Raw genomic sequence first — 13,813 nt, forward strand, 5'->3', positions numbered from 1 at the left:
TTCCATTCCAACTCGAAAACAAAATAAAAGCAATCGTTAACACGATAGTTAGGCAATTAACAACAAGAGGAGGAATCACTGAGCAAAACCACTGAACGTTACGTTAACGATAAAAAATAGTTACTGAACTGAATATAATAGAACACTTAAAACTAAGGTAAAAGGCTGATTTAAGAAAAAACAAGCAATAAATTACGTTAATTTGACACCTTCCTCCCCCTAAAAAAAAAATTATTCAAATAGAATAAATATTTTTAGTACCACACAACCATATAACATACCAGAAAATAACCATATAGAAAACTTAATCTAAAACATCCAACAAGGGAAAAAGAGACAACTTAATCTAAAACATCCTGCAAGGCAAAAATAAGGTGAAGCAAAACTCAGAACATAATGAAACAGACTTAGGACAAAGCCCGAATCGATACACTCATTTTAAATATGATAAAAACAAATTAACCACCTTAAATATAACTTCCAATACAAACCCCGAAGGAGAAATGAGAAGGGCGAGGTGAGTAGAGAACTGACCAGACTTACATCCTAGAAAGGGCGTCAGGAATACAATTATCAACACCCTTAACATGCTTAATATTTAAAACAAACTCCTGTAGCTGAAGAGCCCAACGCAAAATCCTCTGGTTTGAACCTTTCATTCTTTCAATGAACACCAAATGATTATGGTTCGTTCAAATTTCTACGGGAAAGGAAAAATTTGTAACATATGGTTTGAAATGAACCAAGGTACGAATTAAAGCTAGAGCCTCCTTCTCGATGGTAGAATATCTTCTCTCAGCATCCAACAACTTACGACTAAAGTATGATACTGGACGCACTTCACCATCTTCATGTCTTTCAAAAAGTACTCCACCTATACCCACATCACTAGCATCTACAGCCACAATAAAAGGTTTCTGAAAGTCAGGAGACATTAGAATGGGGTTAGACATCAATACAGTTTTGAGTTTTAAAAAAGATTCCTCACACTGAGAAGACCATACAAACTTTTGTCCCTTTTGCAATAGTTGAGTAAGGGGCTGAGCAATGTCAGAGAAGTTTCGGACGAATCTCCTATAATAACCCAACATACCTAAAATTCTCCGGACCTCCCTAACATTGTGTGGCCTTTGCAAATTTAACCCTGGATAGGTACGCTCCTCGGACACCCCTTTAAGGGTATACTCGGACGCGAACGACCCCGACGCCAAAAAAAATTCTTGAAAAATCAGTTTTTGCAGTAACCTCTTTTTTTCTTTTGCCAAAAAAAACTTCAATGAATGCTTAAAACTACTGTAAAGATAAAAACTACTCATCTGCATAAAAACTATTTATTATAAATATTTAAAAAAAATAAGTAGAAAAAAAGACCTTACATAAAAATTCATAAAAAAATAATTTTTCTCCTATTTACAAAAATAATTTTAGGGATTGAATCTTGAATGTCTAGGACACATCTTCCTATATTTTGGATGAAATCAGACCCATAGAGGTGAAGATCTGAAATGAGAAAAAAAGGGTAACTTTTTTTGGCCAAAAAAATGTGTCCAAATTTCATGAATTTTTTTAGGTACCCAAATGAAATCCGAATTGGCTAATTTTTTTATGGAATAAACACATGTTATCCTAGAATAGACATATGTAAAAAAATCTTCATTATTTTGTAAATTACATTTATATCAGGGGCCATATCTAAAGGTCATTTTTTGAGTACTTAGAAATTTCGTAAAAAAATACCTATATATAATATATAATATGATTTTATGCAGGTAAAAATATACCAAAATATCAAAAATTTTATAGGGAACAAGAATATATATAGATATGGCAACTTACGCTTCGGATATGTCCACAAAATGGCCGCCAACCACACTGACTCAGACTCCCTGTTCTGCCTCCTGAAATGTAGGAAGGGTATGTCAATTTCAAGGTGATATTTACTAATCTAATTATTCTTGGATATACATAAAAATTGTATGGTGGGTTGCTGGATGAATGTCGATTATTTTACGAATATAAAATTAGAATGCTGACCCAAAAAAAAAAAAATTTTGAAGGGAAATAAAATCGAAAAAAAAAGAAAATTGTAAATCAATAATAATATTTTCGGTAATAAAATTTGATGAGGGTGTTATTTACTAATCTAATTATTCTTGGATATACATAAAAATTGTATGGTGGGTTGCTGGATGAATGTCGATTATTTTACGAATATAAAATTAGAATGCTGACCCCAAAAAAAAAATTTGAAGGGAAATAAAATCGAAAAAAAAGAAAATTGTAAATCAATAATAATATTTTCGGTAATAAAATTTGATGATATTCAATCAAAAAAGAAGTAAACAAAATTTTCATGTTGTAACTTACAAATAACGCTGCGTTATAGTTTGGACAGATGCTACAGTTTGGACAGAGGACACTCTGGTGGTCCAGACAAACAGGACTCTTGCACAGGAGACAGGCAGTGTTTGTCTTGCGGTCGTCCCTAGGCGGGCAGCTGTGACAGCGAATCCTTTTAGGGAGTTTTCTTTGGCCAACGGGAATTCGACGTCTTGGTGGGACCTGCTCAGGTATCTTGAAAGTATCCACCATGATTTGACGGAGTCCTTTCGACAAACTGTGTGACGTTAGATACCGATGTATTGCCTGGGGAGCACACAACTCGTAGGCGATATCTCTGAGGAACGTTCGCTTTGGCACTGGCTTGGTGAAAGGCATGGACGTATAGAGAATATAAGAATTGACCATTATTATATTCAATATCCCGTAAAAGAGAGTCATAGGCCAGCGTCGTGACTTACGAATACAACTAGATGTAGAACACATCTGGTCGAATGTGTCTACACCTCCCTTGGTCGCATTATAAAACATCTGAATGTCGGTCTTCTTTTTTTCGACTTCAGACGGATCATGATGCAGGGAACTCAACAGCATCACCTTCTTAGTCCTACTAATTTGCTGACACTGTAGAGTTAGATTGTGTTCGTAATTGAACACTGCCACTGACTCCTTTGGGGGAAGCACCTTCTCCGTAAGTTCCTTAGGAATATAAGGCTTTTGGCGAATGGTGCCACACAAATACATGTCCTTATCCAAGAGTGACAAAGCAAGCGGTAGCGTCGTGAAAAAGTTATCCGTCGTCACTGTGCGGCCACTTCTCTGAAAAGGTGCCACAAGATCAGACGTAAAAACTTCTCCAAGCGTCGATCCTCTAGGTATCTGGACAGTGTCCTTCCCCAAGTACGCAATCGCATTACACATGTAATGCGTATCGGCATCACACGCCAATACAATCTTGATACCATATCTAGAAGAAGGGATATGGAATTAGTAACTAATAAAGGTAAAAAGATAAAAAAAAATTAAAAAAATACACAATATACAATTATATTACTAATCAATATAGTAATATTAATAATAAAATAATGATAATAATAAATATATAAGAAAAACATTTACAAATACGAAAGATAAATTATCAGTTATATAAATGAACAAGTTATACATAGATAGAGATAGAATAGATGATATATTATGATTTAGATATATAAATCATATAGCAAGTTCTTTACTTCACAAAATATATATATATATATATATATATATATATATATATATATATATATATATATATATATATATATATATATATATATATATATATATATATATATATATATATATATATATATATATATATAAAATTTTTTATAATTTCAAAACAATAATAACATGTGCAAATATAAAAAACAAAGAATTTTACTTACTTAGCAGGTTTATTGGGTATGTACATCTTGAATGGACAGCGCCCCCGGAAAGGGACAAGCTGTTCATCCACAGTCAGATGTGGTCCTGGGGTGTAATTGTTTCGACAATTGGTCACCACGTGATCGAAGAGTTTTCTAATGGGTGCAAGGCGATCCACTTTCACCCTCTCTTGTCTGGTGGCCGAATCATCGAAGCGAATTACCCTCACCAACAGGGTGAAACGACGCTCATTCATAGTACACCTGTACAAAGGATTTCCCTCTGTGAGGTTCCACATGTCCCACGTCGGTGTATGGTTGTCCGCCCGCACTGCCGTCATTATTAGGATACCAATAAACGCCTTCAGTTCCCTCAGGTCAATGTCCCTGAGGGCAACGTTGCCCTTATGATGATAATGACTCCTCAATAGGGCAAGGCGTTCATTAGAATACAAAACAACCTCGGCTAACATGCGGTCGGTCAAAAAGAGAGAGAAAATGTCGGACACTTTGCTCGTTCCCAACGTGAGAGAAGTGGGACCCCCAGGCTCAATCCTTGGTGTGAACATATGGGGGAGGGTGGCATTTGGGTCTCTATGCCAAACGGTACCGTCGCGACCTTTCACCGATTCAGCATCAATGTGGGTGATTGCCGACCCCCTGGCTGCCTGTAGATCCCCCCTTCTCCTCTTCCTGCTTCTCTCCTCCACTGGCGTGAGCTGAGGTACCGGTACCGTTACTGGGGGCGGACCACGTGAAGTCGATGGCACAGGACTTGTTATCGTGCTGACTGGGACAACATGAGAACCCGAAGCCCCAACCCCCTCTTCCTCCCCCACATCGTCGTCGGCTTCTCCATCACCATTCCCTAAGGCGACCATCTCAGGATTTTGGGTCACCTCCTGTTCCTCCTGTTCCTCCCTGACCTCCTGCTTCAACTCATCGACATTGATGAATTCCTCGTCACTGATGTCATCAACCTCCAAAGCATCATCGACATCACTATCGAATTGCTCTAAGAGCTGATTTATGGCATCCAAGCCCAAAGATTGTCTCCTGCTTGCCATTTTGATATCTGCAAAGAATGAGAAAAAATTAGAAATACGCATTCGATGAAAAATGGATCCCCTACCAATATATCTGAGGCAAAAAACAATGTCATGCATGGGTAGCCAGATCATCTAGAAAAACTTTCCAACACTATAAAAATATAAGTTTTACGACAAAACTTGCCAATTCATTACGGTAACATGACTAAGACAAAAAATGCAAAACAAATAAAAAAGGGCACTCTATGAAAAATAGCAACGTGCTAATGGTGGTCCCTTCAGAAAACAAAAATCTCAGCCACGTGCTAGGCAAACCATCAAGGCACATTTTCCGACAAATAAACATCTAAATGAATCATTACTCTGTGATAGTTACTTAGTACGTAGTAATTTTGAAAGAAATGGGAAAAAAACGAAAAATGGCAAACACAGGAAAATCGAACACATACCTATATTATTATTAGCCAAGCTTCAAGCCTAGTTGGAAAAGCAAGATGCTCCAAGTAAGGGCTCCAACAGGGAAAAATAGCCTAGTGAGGAAAGGAAATAAGGAAATAAATTAATGATGAGAATAAATTAACAATATATCATTCTAAAAACAGTAACAAATATATACGCCATATCTGACTAAAAAAAAAAAGATAGGCATGGGTAGCCAGATCATCTAGGAACACTTTCCAACACTATAAAAATATAAGTTTTACGACAAAACTTGCCAATTGCTTACGGTAACATGACTAAGCCAAAAAATGCAAAACAAATAAAAAGGGGAACTCGCGAAAAAATGGCCAACATTCTAATATACGGCATCTCAGATAAAAAAAAAAAAGAAATGCACGTGTTAGCCCAACCATCAAGGCACACTTTGTAACAAATACACATGAAAAAAAAAAATCAATACTATATGGCAATTCCGTACGCCGTAGTAAATTTTTACAAATATTGAAAAAAACAGAAATTGGCAAATGCAGGAAAACACGCCACACGCCGATAGCATCTACGGCGTACCTGACAATAACAAAGTCACGCATGGGTAGCCAGATCATCTATACACACTTTCCAATGCTATAAAAATGAAAGTTTCTCGATACTATTTGCTAATTTCTCACGGAAAAATGACTTAGCCAAGAAATGAAAAAAACTGAAAAAGGGACACTCTATGAAAAATAGCAACGTGCTAATGGTGATCCCTTCAGAAAACAAAAAATTCAGCCACGTGCTAGGAAAACCATCAAGGCACATTTTTCGACAAATAAACATCTAAATGAATCATTACTCTGTGATAGTTACTTAGTACGTAGTAATTCCGAAAGAAATGGGAAAAAACGAAAAAATAGCAAACACAGGAAAATCGAACACATACTTATAAATATACGCCATATCTGGCTAAAAAAAAGATAGGCATGGGTAGCCAGATCATCTAGAAACACTTTCCAACACAATAAAAATATAAGTTTTACGACAAAACTTGCCAATTCATTACGGTAACATGACTAAGCAAAAAAATGCAAAACAAATAAAAAAGGGCACTCTATGAAAAATAGCAACGTGCTAATGGTGATCCCTTCAGAAAACAAAAAATTCAGCCACGTGCTAGGAAAACGATCAAGGCACATTTTTCGACAAATAAACATCTAAATGAATCATTACTCTGTGATAGTTACTTAGTACGTAGTAATTCCGAAAGAAATGGGAAAAAACGAAAAAATAGCAAACACAGGACAATCGAACACATACTTAAAAATATACGCCATATCTGGCTAAAAAAAAAGATAGGCATGGGTAGCCAGATCATCTAGAAACACTTTCCAACACAATAAAAATATAAGTTTTACGACAAAACTTGCCAATTCATTACGGTAACATGACTAAGCAAAAAAATGCAAAGCAAATAAAAAGGGGCACTCGCGAAAAAATGGCCAACATTCTAATATACGGCATCTCTGATAAAAAAAAAGACATGCACGTGTTAGCCCAACCATCAATGCACACTTTCGAACAAATAAACATGAAAAAAATCAATACTATACGGCAATTCCTTACGCTGCAGTAAATTTTTACAAATATTGAAAAAAACAGAAATTGGCAACCGCAGTTAAATACCCCACATACCAATGTCTACGGCGTATCTGACAAAAACAAAGTCACCGATGGGTAGCCAGATCATCTATACACACTTTCCAATGCTATAAAAATAAAAGTTTTGCGATACTATTTGCTAATTTCTCACGGAAAAATGACTTAGCCAAGAAATGAAAAAAACTGAAAAAGGGGCACTCGCGGAAAAATGGCCAACATTCTAATATACGGCATCTCAGATGAAAAAAAACACATGCACGTGTTAGCCCAACCATGAAGGCACACTTTCGAACAAATAAACATGAAAAAAAAATCAATACTATACGGCAATTCCTTACGCTGCAGTAAATTTTTACAAATATTGAAAAAAAACAGAAATTGGTAACCGCAGTTAAATGCCCCACATACCAATATCTACGGCGTACCTGACAAAAACAAAGTCACGCATGGGTAGCCAGATCATCTATACACACTTTCCAACACTGAAAAAGCAAAAGTTTTGCGACACTATTTGGCAATTTCTTACGGAAAAATGACTTGGCCAAAAAATGCAAAAAACTGAAAAAGGGGCACTCGCGGTAAAATGGTCCTCGTGGTGATGAACGGCATTTCAACTAAAAAAAAAATCATGCACGTGGTAGCTAAATCATCCACGAAGAATTTCCACATCCGATAACCTATACAAGTTGCACCATTCTACGACAATTTCATAATACGTAATAACTTTGATAAATATGCAACTTACCTTAGAAGGGTGAACTCGGACGCGAACGACCCCGACGTGTCTCAGAAATCTGGGAAGGAGGAGAGCTAGAGCGAAGCACGTCTGTACACTACCTGAGCGTGTGGGCAAGTGACTGACTGCAGGTCGATCACCCACAAATTCCATCACGGGGGTGAGTCACGTGATAAAAACCTCTTTTGTTTTGACGCTCGGGGTCGCGTACGACCCACCGTACCTATCCAGGGTTAATAGAGCCTCGAGGTTAGCTTGTTTAGGAGTAACCTGACCCAAACCTACCTCGTGACCTAGATAACACACCTTGGCTTTACCAAATTCACATTTACTCAAATTTACAACAAGACCAGCGGCTCTCAAGGCCTCAAATACCTTCTTTAATCTCACCAAATGAGTCCGCCAATCATTGCTGTGAATAACCAAATCATCTACATAAATTTCTGTACCCTCCAAACCACATATTACTCTGTTCATCAACCGCTGAAAGGTACACGCTGCATTCTTCATCCCAAAGGGCATTACTTTACATTCGTAAAGCCCAAAGGGCGTAACAAAAGCAGAAATCTCACGAGCTCGATCAGATAGGGGAACCTGCCAATATCCCTTTAAAAGATCCAATTTGGTTATAAACTTAGCAGGTCCTATCCGATCAAGACAGTCCTCAATACGTGGCAAAGGGAAAGAGTCATTCTTTGTATTAGCATTGACCTTGCGGTAGTCCACTAACATGCGAAACTGCCCATCAGGTTTCTTAACAAGTACAATAGGGGAGCTCCAAGGACTTACCGAAGGTCTAATTAAATCATGCTCCAACATTATACTTTATCTTCTTCTCGACAATATCCCGTTTTTCTGGATTTAATCTATAAGGACTTTGTTTGACTGGGGAAGCACTGGCTACATCAACATCATGTTGGAGCAAGGTCGGTCTGCCTGGAGAGGCCTGAAATAAGTCTGAAAAAGAAGATATTAATTTCAACATGTCATCCTTCTGGATACCCTCCAGATGCTCCAAACCCTTTACTAAAGTTTCAAAATTTTGCATATTACTTGTAAGGGCATCTGATGATACCTGGCAAAACAAGTCGGCTGGTTCTTCTAATGTGTGGTCTAACACTAGAGACACTGGCTCATATACTATAGCTAGAGGATCAAGTCTACCAACTGTGTAAGATTTCAATCTATTTATATAGAATAACCGACACTTTCGTTTGGTCCCAGGAGCTTCCACTTCATAATTGACATCAGACAATTTCCGGAGTACCTTCCAAGGCCCCTTATACCTAGGTTCCAGAAGATTGTCAGAGTCTGTACTCAAAACTAAAACAAGCTCACCAGGCTCAAACGAACGTGTCTTACTCTTCTTATCATAATTTCTCTTCATTGAGGCCTGAGACAACACCAAATTATTCTGGCCAAGTTTCCAGGCAGCAGATAATCTCCTCCTCAGGTCCTCAACGAACTCACCCACATTCAATTCTTTCTTATGACTAACCTCTAGCAACTTATGGAAAATTTCTAGAGGACCATATACTTTATGCCCAAAAATCAACTCGAATGGAGCTATACCTATGGAAGAATTGGGATGATTACGTATAGCAAAGAGAGCAAAGGGAAGACCTTTATCCCAATCCTCGCCTTGCTCATAACAGTACTTTTTTAGAATAGACTTAAGGGTTTGGTGGAACCTTTCCACTACGCCCTGACTCTCTGGGTGATAAGGTACACTGGTAATGTGCTGAATAGCCAGTTCAGCACATTTACCTTTAAACACTTTGCTCGTAAATTTTGTGCCACAATCAATTTGAATTTTACGAGGCAACCCATACCTGGAAAAAAATTCTATTAGTTTCTCAAATACTACTTTGGATGTAATTTTCCTCATAGGAAAAGCTTCAGGAAACCTAGATGCTCTGTCCATTATAGTTAAAAGATAAATAAAACCAGATTTAGTTCGGGGCAAAGGCCCAACCACATCAACAACCAACTCAGTAAAAGGATCTCCAATTGCAGGAATTGGATGCAAAGGGGCTTCAGGAATAGGTTTATTAGGTTTACCCATAATTTGGCATGTTTCACAACTTCCTACAAATTTCTTCACTGAGGATTTCAATCCTGGCCACCAAAAATATTTTGCCAATCTACTATGAGTTTTACAAACTCCAAAATGACCAGAAAAGGAATCCTCATGAGCTAAACTAAGGACATCATTCTGATATTTTGAAGGTACCACAATCTGTTCTGCCTGAGAGATTTGGTTCAAGCCGTGATCCACAGGACGACTAACTCTATACAACAAACCTCTAATCACACAGAACCTGGGTTTTGTTAAATCATCCGTACCTCCTAATTCATAATTGAATTCAGCCTTCTGAGCTTCAATAAAGCTTACACGGTTACAATCAGGTTTAAATATTTTATTTATAAAACTACTACTACCACTACCTACAGACCCGGGTCTCTCTACATCTACCTCTAAACTATTAAAGTTTAAATTATCCTCATTCTGTAAGGCGGCAGCAGCCTTTGCAGAAGCTCGAGTGGTAATTGCCACATGACTAGCAGTTACAGACACTATTGGGAATATTTCATAACCTTGGGCATCTAACATATCATTTCCTAAAATACCGTCAATGCCCGGGATAGGGAGCTTTTCTACCACTGCCAATTCTGTCACCTTGTGATACCCTGGGAAGAATGCCTCTACTTCCACCAAAGGTGCAGAAACCACTGTATCAGGGAACCCACCCAGGACCACATAATTTCCAGAATTCACACCAACATCCTTCAACACCCTTGACAAGACCAATGATCAAGTAGACCCAGTGTCCCTCAAAAAGTTCACTCTGATAACTTTACTATCAATCACCAAACTGCCAGGCCAAATATATTTGTCAAAAAGTCACAAAGGAGAGCTAGTAGGTGATTGATTTATTTCACCTCCACTACTACTAATCACAACCCTTCCTTCAGGTCCTGGGGAACACTCAACTTCAGTATTAGGGGTAGTAGGGGCATTGGCTATTAAAGATACGGGAACGTTGTTACCTCCCCTTCCGTTCTGCTGGAGATACCTCATCCGGGCAGGACACCGAGCTTGAAAGTGCCCCTGCTCGTGACACCAAAAACAGGTTCCCCTAGCTCTACCAACATTATTAGAACTTTGGTTACCCTGGGAAAACACCCGAGTGTTCCTTCCACTCGTGTTATTTCCCGGGCTAGCTTTAACCTTCGTTTTAACGGGCTATTGGATCTCCAATTATTATTCGGACTGGCAGACTGGGATTTAAAGGCTGATGGACTAAAGCTATTACTACTTACACGGTATGTTAACACAAACTCATCAGCTATCTGAGCAGCTTTACTTAAGCTATATGCTTTAACCTCCTCCAGGTGAATCCTGAGTTCTTTACTACAAGTTTTCTTAAACTCCTCAAGTAGCATGAGCTCCCTCAGGGAGGAGAAGGAGACCACCTGACAACTCTTTACCCAGTCGTCAAACTGCTCCTCCTTAAGATGGGCATACTCCACATAGGACATAGTATCGGGCTTCATAGAATTTCTAAATTTCAGGCGATAAGCCTCAGGGACCAAGTCTTACGCCTTGAGAATCAACGCCTTAACTTTACTATAATCTCTGGCTACACTCTAATCCAAAGCATTATATTGGCGAATGGCCTTACCTACTAACCTGCATTGAATTAATACAGTCCACATCTCAGTGGGCCAAGACAATCTAGTGGCCATCCGCTCAAAAGCCTTAAAGAACTCCGGCACATTACCTGCATCAAACACTGACACCAACTTTAATGCCTCACTTATGTTAAACCTATCTGAAGAAGGACCGGTGGGAGTACTATTAAAGTCAGGGTTTGCTCGTAACCTAGCCAAGTCTAAGTTAATTCTAGCCATTTCCAACTCATGGCGCCTCGCCCTCTCATTCTCTTCGAATTGTACCTTCAATAATTCTATTTTTTTTACAAATTATGCTAAGATCTAAATTTTCAGGATTCCCAACACACTGTACAGGGTCTGGCACTACCACTACAAAGGGGTTATTAGAAACTCTAGTTTTTTCGGTTAAATTACTTGGACCAGTATAAATAACACCAGTACGAGGGTAGTCCTCAAATAGTAACAAACCCTGGTTAACACTGACCTCATCAAGAGAATTCTCATCATCAGAACTTCCACTAATCATATCTCTAGCCAAATCCTCATCCTCGGCTATACCACGAGCCACCATCGCCTCAACAGACAACAACAACTGAGCCTAAGTGTCAGTGGTTCTAAGAGAGATGTTTAACCAACGAGCACAACTCCTTAAATGCTCCTTACTTAGGATGACTAAATATTTGATACAGTCAGAAGAACCCAAAAATTCGGCTGGATCAAAAACAAAGTCTGCCATAATGAATTAACTACAAAGTGGGGGGAGGGAGTAAGGCAAGCAACAAAACCAAATCAAATATTGTAATCTATCCCAGAGTTGCTCCACAAACTCAAACTCTGTGCACACCCGCGTACGATACTGTCACGGTCGCCAATCTTGTTACGAACCCTTTGGCCGTAATACAGGTTCTTTAATTTCAATACTTACAAGGATCGTAGGCAGTAAGAAAGTCCACAGGGTATGAGGAATGGGGAAACAAACACCAAAATAAAATAAACAATATTTAATTACACAATACACTTAATACTAAATAAGCCTTGTGAGCAAACTTAACATTAAATACAAACATAACAATAACGGGCTCACAACGATACCTAATACTTAGAAACTAACCCTAACAAAGAAAACAAAGGACACAATATGTCCAAGGCTTAAATAATAATGATACGGGCCCAAAACCACTAACCAATAATTATAAGATTGAAGGAAGACTAGAGAAAATAAAGACAGGAAAACCTTAAATCTCCTACCTAACCGTGTTTGTACTAAACTTAAAACTAACCCAAAACCAACAGCTTAACATGACATAATAAATATAAAAATGATTGATAATTATATACACAAATCCTCGTGTACAACAAAGTGCACCGGAGTCTCTTCAATCTCCCAGCAGATATACGAGGAAGCACACAAATTGTCCAGGTAGACTCGGGGGTTGGCATCAGTTCCGAGGAACAACACAGGATAATTACGTCTTACCTGGCAATTTCCTCCCTACAGGCCTCCTCACGAGCCAATAGCTCTCCTGGACATGCAGCTCAAGACGGACAGGACAGTGGTTGACATGACATCTTCTACGTGGCGGGACAGCGACGACCACGTCTTCCGCCAAATCCTCCGGCGGGAATCAGGAGTACAGGAGTCGCAAGTGACAGTAACCTGCGACATCACAGCCGTGATTACACTCCTTAATGCACGTACACCACAGATGGCTCAGCACATCTACGGGCAACCACTTCCAAGGGAGGTCCGTCGGAGTATTCCTCCAAAAAGGCATAATATCAATCTCCAAAAGGGCTGCCAGCAAAATAGCGTACATCCAGAAGCTTATCCAGGCCCGAACTGCCTTAGCCCGGTCTCCACTCATTGCACTACAGTTCCATTCCAACTCGAAAACAAAATAAAAGCAATCGTTAACACGATAGTTAGGCAATTAACAACAAGAGGAGGAATCACTGAGCAAAACCACTGAACGTTACGTTAACGAAAAAAAAAGTTACTGAACTGAATATAATAGAACACTTAAAACTAAGGTAAAAGGCTAATTTAAGAAAAAAAAGCATTAAATTACGTTAATTTGATATATATATATATATATATATATATATATATATATATATATATATATATATATATATATATATATATATATATATATATATATATATATATGTTGCATTTCTGTTTGGTATATGCCATGCCTATACCGGGTTGGCTTGTCCTCCATATATCTTAGACTAGTGAGGGTGACTGCACACCTCGTCCTGGAGTTAAGAGCTAGGGGAGGGGGAGTAATGTCCTAATTTATTTATGTAGATATGTGTTGTACGTCGAGGGAAAGGAACTTTATAATCATGAAAATTCCACAAAAACCTGTAACTCAGAATGTTGTTGTAGCAAAATTGCATTTTGATAGTGATGGGTTTTTAGTAGCCTTTGGGCGCTCAAATAGATAAGGCTCTCAGAAGAGAGGGTAGCTGTGTACGTTGTACTTACAAAATTTTATATATACTGTATATATATATAT

The 13,813-nt window shown here is 38.3% G+C and overlaps 2 protein-coding genes across 2 annotated transcripts; both read right to left on the reverse strand.

The window, feature by feature from the left end:
• Positions 1-341: 341 nt before the first annotated feature.
• LOC137628570 (piggyBac transposable element-derived protein 4-like) lies at positions 342-8,342 on the reverse strand. The gene is made up of 4 exons (XM_068359724.1): positions 7,834-8,342; positions 3,768-4,802; positions 2,368-3,307; positions 342-356 (listed from the first exon to the last, which is right to left on the reverse strand). Exons 1-4 carry the CDS (start codon positions 8,340-8,342, stop codon positions 342-344), a joined length of 2,499 nt encoding a protein of 832 aa, XP_068215825.1.
• Positions 8,343-8,415: 73 nt separating this feature from the next.
• On the reverse strand, positions 8,416-11,153 carry LOC137628571 (uncharacterized). The gene is made up of 3 exons (XM_068359726.1): positions 10,935-11,153; positions 9,378-10,398; positions 8,416-9,182 (listed from the first exon to the last, which is right to left on the reverse strand). Exons 1-3 carry the CDS (start codon positions 11,151-11,153, stop codon positions 8,416-8,418), a joined length of 2,007 nt encoding a protein of 668 aa, XP_068215827.1.
• Positions 11,154-13,813: the final 2,660 nt, after the last annotated feature.

Source organism: Palaemon carinicauda, chromosome 36 (genome assembly GCF_036898095.1).
Source record: "Palaemon carinicauda isolate YSFRI2023 chromosome 36, ASM3689809v2, whole genome shotgun sequence".
In the NCBI taxonomy this organism is placed as follows: domain Eukaryota; kingdom Metazoa; phylum Arthropoda; class Malacostraca; order Decapoda; family Palaemonidae; genus Palaemon; species Palaemon carinicauda.

Coding starts and splice junctions, on each gene's coding strand:
- LOC137628570 (XM_068359724.1), bottom strand. CDS start 8,342: ATGTTAGTGGACTACCGCAAGGTCAATGCTAATACAAAGAATGACTCT. Junction 4,803..7,833: donor GCTCTATTAACCCTGGATAG/GTACGGTGGGTC, acceptor AATGGCAAGCAG/GAGACAATCTTTGGGCTTGG. Junction 3,308..3,767: donor ATACCCAATAAACCTGCTAA/GTAAGTAAAATT, acceptor CCCTTCTTCTAG/ATATGGTATCAAGATTGTAT.
- LOC137628571 (XM_068359726.1), bottom strand. CDS start 11,153: ATGTCCTATGTGGAGTATGCCCATCTTAAGGAGGAGCAGTTTGACGAC. Junction 10,399..10,934: donor AGTTTGTGTTAACATACCGT/GTAAGTAGTAAT, acceptor AGGGTGTTGAAG/GATGTTGGTGTGAATTCTGG. Junction 9,183..9,377: donor TACGAGCAAAGTGTTTAAAG/GTAAATGTGCTG, acceptor ATTCTTCCATAG/GTATAGCTCCATTCGAGTTG.